This window comes from Mesoplodon bidens, assembly GCF_964165515.1.
Source record: "Mesoplodon bidens genome assembly, chromosome: 3".
Classification (NCBI taxonomy): Eukaryota; Metazoa; Chordata; class Mammalia; order Artiodactyla; family Ziphiidae; genus Mesoplodon; species Mesoplodon bidens.
This window is the reverse complement of record NC_138178.1, coordinates 49,899,305-49,908,800: the sequence shown is the minus strand read 5'-3', so window position 1 is coordinate 49,908,800 and position 9,496 is coordinate 49,899,305. Positions and strand designations below refer to the sequence as shown.

Genomic DNA, 9,496 nt, shown 5'->3' with positions numbered 1-9,496 from the left:
CAGAGGTTTGCCTGGATTCCATGGGAGTATTTTTTCAAATGGTGGAAATCTTTAGCTCTTTTTTGTGAAGGCACAGATTGATTTATTGGTTATAGTATAGGGTGGCAAAAGCCCATTGTTTTTAATTACAATTCCTTTCTAATCAATTGCCATTGACAATGGCATACAGTCAGTGGTTACTGTATGCTGCTGTATAAGGTTACAGTTGTGAGGAAAGCAAAGAGGTTTAAGTCTATTATGGATTTCCTAGAGCCTAGTAAGAAATTACAGTGCAGAAGAGTCCACAAATTAGACTTTACAATCTTAGGCAGTGTTGCAGAAACTGTCAGCTATCCACCTAAATCCATTTTCCCCTTCCTCCATGGTATTACAGTTGTAGTCAATCTTAGTTATGCTACATTCCCCAACCTCCCTTGCATTTAGGTTTGGTCATGTGACATTCTTCTTGCCAATAAAATGCGAGCTGGATGCCATTTCTCTATCTGGGCTTTAGTTAAGCCTCCTCCACATTCTCTTTTTCCCTCCCTCTGGCTGAAACCTGGACAGGGCTTAGACCCATTTTCATGCAGATAATGATAGTCCTTGACTTTGCTTAATGACTAAACTGTTATTATTTGTCCTGTTTGACTGTCTTCCTTTCCTTCTGCATTTTCTCACTTCTCTGATTGAATTATTCTTTGACTAAAGTTTCTCTACAGACAAAAGGCAGGTGGAGGACATGGGGGTGCGGTGGGGGGAGTCCTGTGAGGAAGGCCCCATAGGGTCCTGCTCGATTACATTTCTCCAAACAAGCTGGATATTATGATACCACCTTATCTTTTTTTTTTTTTTTGCGGTACGCGGGCCTCTCACTGCTGTGGCCTCTCCCGTTGCGGAGCACAGGCTCCGGACACGCTGGCTCAGCGGCCATGGCTCACGGGCCCAGCCGCTCCGTGGCACATGGGATCTTCCCGGACCAGGGCACAAACCCGTGTCCCCTGCATCGGCAGGCAGAGTCTCAACCACTGCGCCACCAGGGAAGCCCCCATACCACCTTATCTTTACTCAAGCTTGCCTCTCTGCCTGATATGCCCTTACAGTTCCCCTCTTTCTTCTAGGATGAAATTCTGCTCATCTCTAAAGCCCAGATCAAGGGTGACCACCTATGAGAAGACTTCCTGGGTTCTCTCCCCTTTCTCTCTTTCCCACTCACCTCTGTCTCCATAGCACTTGGTGTGAAGTGCTGGGGGAGCATCTCTCATAGCATATTTCAGTTAGTTGCTGTTCCATGCTAGATAGACCATGAACTACTTAAAGGCAAGGACAAGATCTTATTCGTCTCCATCCTTTGTTCTTGGTCCACGCCTGACATGGAGCAAGCTGCGCATAAATAGTTGTTGAATTAAATGAGTGCACATTCCCAGGTCTGACACACTCCCTGTACCCAAGGGAATGGAGCCACTTGGGTGAGGGGAGGGGTGGGTCTGACGGCAGACCCCCCCCCCCGCTCTGTGTAATTATCCCCTTCTAGTGAATAATGGGGCTTCAGCTCTCTGTCTGATTCTTTGATGAAGATGAACCTATTTAATCAGGTTTGGTTGCTCATCTCATCATCTTCCCACATCACACCCCTCCTGACAAGTTCATTAACTGGAAGAAAAATTGATGACCTCGTTAGTTCTGCACATTGGTTCACTTAGGACAAATTGGAGCTTTCGAATGTTGTTCAACTCTGACCCATGGTGGCACAAGGTCTCACTCAGGACTGTTTGGATCCACCGTGCCCTCAGTGCCTTCATGTAACGGGTGGCCCAGGACATTTCTGTTTGAAATAGTGTCTTTTCCAATGTAAATCTCTCTCTCTTAGGTTTCCCCTCATCCTGCTCAGTGAGGAATACACCACTTGCTCACCCCCCCCACCTTGAAGGTTTTCCTCTCTGCCACTCATGGAAATCTTCTCCTCCAGGGCCTAGTTTACTTCCGGGCCCCACACCCATGCAAGAAGCATTCACTGCATCCCCAGGGTCCTAGCTCCGGTGAATCTGGGAGCAGAACACGTTGGGATCTCAACCAAAGGACCGGGAGAGGAGGAATAAATCGAGATCCCAGGAAAGACCTGGAGAAAGGCATGTGGGAACGGGGGCTGCCGACCACTGCAAGCCTAGCCAAGGATGTGAAACGCTGAGTGTGCAGCAGTGGAAGCTGTGGCTGGTTCTGGTGCCGTCCAGGGCACCCATCTTGGCAAGCAGAGCATAGCGGACAGAATAGCCTGGGTGGTGGGTGTTCCTGAGGGTCAGGGGCAGAGGCTGAAGGATTGTGGTCCTGGGAGATGCTATCCTCTCTTCCTCAAATGTTCTTCTTTCTCCCCCTCTAACTTCAGCCTATTTGCCTGACAAACTCCTATTCAGTTTTCAAAAGCCAGCTTTTTCTAGAAAGCCTTTCCTATCCTCTTCCCTGATGTTGTTGGTCACTCCTTTCTCTGTGTTAGCTCTCTGTCTTGAATACGTTTTTATTTTTATTTTTTACAAACATTTAACACACTTTATTGATTTAGGGGCCAAACAAGGCAGCATTTGGACAGTTAAGAAAGGCACCTCACTGAAAATAATACATCACAGTGTTGTTGAGTGATCCCAGTCACAGGATTTGAGGATGGAAAGGACAATCTTTGGATAAGGTCGCTTAGGACACTTGTTCATTTATTAAAAAGGGTCCTCTCACACGACATGGATGGAGGAAGGCAAGAGTGTAGGACTGTGGCATATGCTGGGTGGCTGTCGAGAGCTTACCCACGAGAGCCGGTGGGCTGGTACATCAGTGGTAAGTTGGGAAGGGAGTGAGACCGGCCTGCCCCACCTGCCCCATGACTCCAGTAAACCTGATTTGCTGAGCCCCTACCCCCATGAACACACTCTATATCTCTTTCAAATGGGGAGATGACTTTTTGATCTCATGGTATGGGGAACCAGGGTTAGTAGTCAACTCCCGCCCTGTTCCAAGCTACAGGGCAGACAGGACAACAATGTGATTTCCTGCATTCCTGGGCTGACATGAGGTTCTGATAAAAGCTGAGGTCTTAGGGCGCTGGCTTTAAAAAATATCGTCACCAGTCTGGAGTAAATGACAACGTGATTCCTTAGAAATAATACTGCAGGGCTTCCCTGGTGGCGCAGTGGTTGAGAGTCCGCCTGCCGATGCAGGGGACACAGGTTCGTGCCCCGGTCTGGGAAGATCCCACATGCCGCGGAGCGGCTGGGCCCGTGAGCCATGGCCGCTGAGCCTGCACATCCGGAGCCTGTGCTCTGCAACGGGAGAGGCCACAACAGTGAGAGGCCCGCATACCGCAAAAAAAAAAAAAAAAAAAAAAAAAAAGAAATAATACTGCATCTCCCTGTTTCTATTTATACCCTCCAATCAGTGTTTTTAAAAATCAATTTTTCCCTTTGCTTATACTTTTTAGGACTCCTACTCCATGGAAAAGGCATTGCTTCACTACAGCACTGCTGCTCTTCCCATTCTCCTCTTGAGCCCTCACCAATCTCCCTCTCCATCCTTGACCACCCCTCCCCTCTGCCCAGCACCTAAGAGCAGGGATCACGCCGCAGGGTGATGAGCAGTGGCACAGTCTCGCCTGGCCTTCTGTTACTAGGATGCGGCTTTGGAGAAGGCTGCTAGGATGCTTACAAACACAATGTCAGGGGTCTGGGATGCGTCGATGGCAGAGTGGATCCCCCGGTTACTGTAGTACTCCACCAGCGGGGCAGTCTGAGTGTGATAGGCCTCCAGGCGGATTTTCAAGGCCTTCTCATTATCATCTGATCGGCGGACCAAGGGTTCCCCGGTGATATCATCTTTCATGGGCTCCTTTGGGGAGTTGAACTCCTCCTGGTAGGAACGGCCACTCTCGGGGTCAATCAGTCTTCCTGTGATTCTCCGGATCAGCAGAGAGTCTGGGATTCTGAATTCAATCACAGAATCAAGCTTCTCTTTCCTCTTCTCCATGAGGTCATCAAACATTTCTGCCTGCCTCACAGTCCTAGGGAAGCCTTCTAGAAGAAAACCATTTTTGCATGGAGGCGTTTCCAAATTCTTCTCAATGAGCTCCACGACCATTTCATCGCTCACCAGTTTCCCGGCATCCATAGTTGCCTTCAGCTTTTTTCCCAGCTCTGAGCCAGAAGCCACCATGGCCCTCAGCGTGTCCCCAGTAGCCAAATGGCAGACACAGAAGTTTTCAGTCAACTTGGGTGCCTGGGTACCCTTGCCGGCTCCGGGTGGCCCCAGAAGCACGGCCCGGATGCCTTCAGGACACTTGAACACGTTCTTAAAGCTGCGTTTGTCATAGTGTTGTGATTATTCATTAAACGTAGGTTTCTTCCACTTTACAGAGAGCTGTTGTGAGAACAGATTTTCTCCTGTATCCTCAGTGCCCAGCACGGGCCCAGTGGAACCTCAGAGCTCCTGCCCAAGTTCAGCGCTCAACTTTGGTGATACTGGCAGAGTGACAGGTAATGAGGTAAACTGAGGCAGAAGGCCGGTCTGATGGCCTGGACCAGCACTTTATCTTTTTAAAATGTTGACTGGGGCTTCCCTGGTGGCGCAGTGGTTGAGAGTCCGCCTGCCGATGCAGGGAACACGGGTTCGTGCCCCGGTCTGGGAAGATCCCACATGCCGCGGAGCGGCTGGGCCCGTGAGCCATGGCTGCTGAGTCTGCGCGTCCGGAGCCTGTGCTCTGCAATGGGAGAGGACACAGCAGTGAGAGGCCCGCGTACCGCAAAAAAAAAAAAAAAAAATGTTGACTGGGGTTAAATGTTTTTCACAGATGATAATGTTGTTGACACTTTTTCATCTGCTTCTTTCCACTGGATAACTCTGTTTATAGTGGGTTAGCTCTTCAATAGCTTATTCTTTTTTGTGTTTTCCATTTAAAAACATGGCTACAGCCTCACGTGCTGCAGCACGACATATGGTTCGTTGCTAGGCTAAACGCAGACATCTGTTGAAGGCCAGCCTAGGGCTGGTGTCCTAGGGCCATGCTTATCTGGGACAGGATGTCAGACAGATCATTTGTTCATAAGGAACAAAACCTCACTCCTACTAAAGTAAATAAAACAGACAGTGCAGGGGGGTCTCCCAGACAGTCACTGGTACAGCTCTGGGGACACACTTGTTGAACGGATGGATCTCCTTTTTTGGAGTTCGTTATTCACATGCCACCCCTGCACGTGGCTGCTTCTTTCTGTCCCTCTTTCAGTGTGCCAATTCTGAATTCCTGGATAGAGGCTACGTCTGCATATTGGCTCATCTTGGTTTGAGAATCTATCCTGGACCCAAGAGGAGAGTCTCACAGGAGAGGAGCTAACCCTCCTAGAGGTCATGTTCAATAAAAATTAACCTGGAAGAAAAACTGGGAACTTCTCTGCTTGCAAGGGAAGCTCATTCAGAAGCCACAACTTTAGAAGTAAGTAAGCTGGGACCAAGAGGAAGTAGACTAAAACTATCTGGGAGAACAAGGGCTTGGCAAAATCTAGGGTATATCTAGAGGACAGTAACAGGTTGTATAACAGGAAACAGAAATGGTTTCCCTTTGCAAAGTGCTCTTATGTTTACAGAGCGCAGTCCTGTACACTGGCTGTCCAATGACTTTCCCAAGGTTGGAACTGAGTCTAGTTCAAATACGTATTCCTTCATATTCCTCATGACATTCCAGTACAAAGCAGGTGTGTGGCAAATGTCAGGCAAATGAATACATTTGGTCCTTCCAGTAATCCTGTGAGGCAGATGTGACATAAAGTAGAACCACTTGGTGGTGAAGGAAGCAAAGGTTCATTGTAAATAACTGATGTGCCCAGGATCACACACATTGCATACGATGAAAACAGAACTCAAGTCTTGGACTTCTGTCTCCTGGCCAAGTGGCCTTTCTACGATACCATAAAGAAACGTGAACTAGCCTTAAAGATCAGGGAGTGTGAGAGGGAACATGATGGTGGATGGAGGGGTGGGGAGCAATTGTGATGGATATTGCTGTTTTGACAAGATGCCCTTTAACTTCATTTCACCCCTTATGTGGTACACTTAGAACGGGAATTGTAAACTTTTACTGTAAGTATCTTGTTGTCTTTTTTCTGGGGAGGGGTATCCTAAAATGTCTTAAAGTGAAAGTGGAAGCTTAGTTTCATTCAAACAAATCTGCCATCCACCTTCCGCTGGGCTCGTTACAAAGACTCCTCTTTAACACTTAGTGCCAGAGGGTGACATCTGGTTGCATAGCTCTCCGGGGATTTCAAGGGCTTTGTTCAGAGCCAATTAAGGCCACCTGTTCCATCTCCCCCGCAGGAGCTGGAACAGGCAAAAAGGGTTAATGTGCTTTTCTAAAGCAGTGCTCCTCCAGCACTTATCAAATGCTAACCTCACCTCTTCCCTGCCTCCCTTTATTAACGTTAACTAGGCAGGAAAGGCTCGATGTTGACTGAAAGGACTCAGGATTCCATTTTTGAGGAGCTGACAAGTAGAGAAAATTCATATATTACACGGCTGGAAGCAATAGCTTTTTCTCTAATTTGTTATACTGGTTCTTATCCATAGCTTTGTCTTTTTTTTTATTCTTTTTTTTTTTTTTTTCTGAAGCGTTCCTATGTTCCAGGGCAAAGGTAGGCAGCCCGAAGCACCTTTCCATCTTGCTTTGTCTGCGGTGTTTTTAACGAGCCACTCTCTTGGAGTAAGGACTGTGCACTGCTGGGGGTCCTGACCTCCTTTCCCTTCCACCCTCTTGAATGTTCATTCTCCCAACCTGGAGAGAGTTTACTCTATGGACAGATGCCTTTGATAGCACAGAACCCCCGCTGTGTGTGCGCTGTGTTGTCTGCCACCCTGAGCATCCATGTTTCCTGAAAACAATGTTGAGAATTTAGCTGTCGTGGTGTCCCCCTCTGAGCTGCTTTGTGACTTAGCCTGTCACAGAGAGGATTTGGGACAACGAGAGCTGCTGCTCCTAGGGTTTAGTGAGTTGTTCCTCTGGCAGAGAGGTTTAAATTGAAGTGGCGAAACTTCCTAAGACCCTCTTAAGAAAAATAGGGTGGTGGTTAATGTGAGGAGTCATGTGGACTAGAAGTAGTACTGGAAGCAGAAAGCCACCAAGATCAGAGGCTGCCACTAGGTACTTTCCCAGCGTCCCAGTCTGATTGGTTTTGTTGATTGCTGTTGCCTCCACAGCATCTCATGGAGGTGCCCACAGATGAAACACTCTTGTATCATGCGCCCATCTCTTCTCCAGTCAGTGGCTACCACCGGGCAAGGAAGAGTCCAGCATTGCCTCTGTTCAGGGAGCTGAGGACAGGGCAATCCTAGCTAGAAGATGACGATAAGCATGGAAGATTGTCATGATCAGAATAGACAGCCCATGACTCATGCAGATAGCCAGTGAGGAGAGGGGCGGGACTGAAAAAGAAGGTGGCTTTGTTTGCTGGTGGAAGCCATGTAAGACCTGAGACTTGAGTGAACACAGCTGGCCCATAATTTAATTCTTCCTGCTGCCACGAAATAGCTATGGAATGCCCCCTCTCTCTTTCATGTGTCCGTTGTATTTTTGATAACTCCTGTCCCCTTCAAGGCTGACCTTTCTGATCATTTAAACTAGATCTTATATGAGTAATAATTATAGTGCATATCTGTTTTTGCTTGTCCAGCTTTTCTTCCCTCGTGTTTTTTTTTTGTTTGTTTGTTTTTTGCAGTACGCGGGCCTCTCACTGCCGTGGTCTCTCCCATTGCGGAGCACAGGCTCCGGATGCACAGGCTCAGCGGCCATGGCTCACTGGGCCCAGCCGCTCCGCGGCATGTGGGATCTTCCCGGACCGGGGCACGAACCCACATCCCCTGCATCGGCAGGCGGACCCCCAACCACTGCGCCACCAGGGAAGCCCTTCCCTCGTGTTTTGAGAGCACTTCCCAGTTTTCCATTGGGGAATCACCCCCCACTTTCAGTCCATGTGTTGAAGTGGAGCTGGTCCCATTCCCATTCCCATCCTCTTGGATATGGTGATTGTTTCAAAACTGACCACATGGCCCAAGCTTGACCATTAAGAAACTGCTTTGCTACTTTTGCCTTCCCTACATTTAGGGAAAGAAAGTCTCTCTCTTTCTGAAATTTCAGTCTCAGGTCCATAAAAATATAGAACTGCTGGGGTCATTTTTGCCACCATTTGATCCCAACAGAAGAGAGCCGTCAAGAGCTAGAAACATTGTCCTGATGAAATCATTGAGCCCCTGGATTTAGCCAAGCCTAAAGATGAATGAGACTCTGGACATCTCAATGATATGAGCACATCTCCACCTTGCTACCCCACCTTGCAAATTTTTGTGGCTGAAGTCAGTTTCAATGAGTTTCTGCCATTCGTGGCAATAAGAGTCCTGATGGATGCAACGATGTCACAAGGGGGAGGAGATTGGGGGACAGAAGGAAGAGGTTTGTCCTCTGCTCAATCCCAGGGTTACTTTTCAGGGGGTGGGAGGGTCTCTCTGATTCCACAGGCCCGCTGGAAATCTCAGTCCTGGAGAATGAGTTCTAAGATTAGCATCTGGGAAACAAGGGCTCAGGAAACTCTTCTCCCTGCCAGGGTGGGGGGTTAAGTCAAAGGTGCTGGGATTGGCTTCTCAGTGTGGTCTCCTAGAGAAAAGTCCCCTCTTAAAATGCGCCTCTTTGGTATCTCTGTATTTAGGCCCCATTGTCTCATACTGGATTGTCCCCTACCTTGAGACTGGTGTGATGTGACTGTGGGCTGCCCTCCATGCAGGAGTGTCTCCTGTCCTCAGAGTGGACTGCAGGCGGTTAGTTTTAGGTGTGGGAGAAACACCACCTCTTCCCTCCTTTTCCTAGGAGATCTCAGTTTTCCTGGTCTTAGGAATGGTGAGGTCGAGTTAGGGTGTGAGTCAAGGGGGATGAAGCCAAAGAGATTCCTAGGCTGGCTTGACCTCCAGCTCATGATTCTGTTGTCTGCTTCTGTCCTACTCCACTCCTCTGACTCTCCCTCATCAGTATGCCACCAGCGCAGCTGCCTGTGTGCACAGGAGGTCACCAACATCTGGGCCAGGGCATGACTTCGCGATGCTCCCAAGCCCAGGACATTTCTCCTCTCCCAGCTCTGTCTGTGCTGTTCTTTGTCTCCCAGGCCCCCGCAGAGAGTTGGAGCCTCAAACCACCTTTCCTGGAAGCAGCTCTCTCCATGTCCGGCCCCACCTCTCCCTCGTAGGGCTGAAAGCCAGTCCCGGGGAGTGGGGACGGGTGGCACACCATTGCCCTAAAAGTCCCATCTTTCTCTTTCACGTATACCAGCTCACATTCACAAACAACTCATGTAAATAAACAGCTGGAGTCCAGCTCTCGGCTGGAATTAGGTAGCACCGCCTAGTACTCCATCTTTCCAAGGAAACGCTGACCACAAGAAGCCTAGACGCTCGAAGGAAGTGCCTACTTTTTAGTTAGCAGAATCTACTTTGCAGATATCAAAAGTCCTTCATA

The 9,496-nt window shown here is 48.6% G+C and overlaps 1 protein-coding gene across 1 annotated transcript; it reads right to left on the bottom strand.

The window, feature by feature from the left end:
• Positions 1-2,497: 2,497 nt before the first annotated feature.
• On the bottom strand, positions 2,498-5,284 carry LOC308614016 (adenylate kinase 2, mitochondrial-like; the record flags this gene model as incomplete). Its single annotated transcript, XM_081228236.1, has 2 exons — positions 2,498-4,309; positions 5,205-5,284. 2 exons carry the CDS (start codon positions 5,282-5,284, stop codon positions 3,625-3,627), a joined length of 765 nt encoding a protein of 254 aa, XP_081084362.1. The 3' UTR covers positions 2,498-3,624.
• Between the last annotated feature and the right edge of the window lie 4,212 nt (positions 5,285-9,496).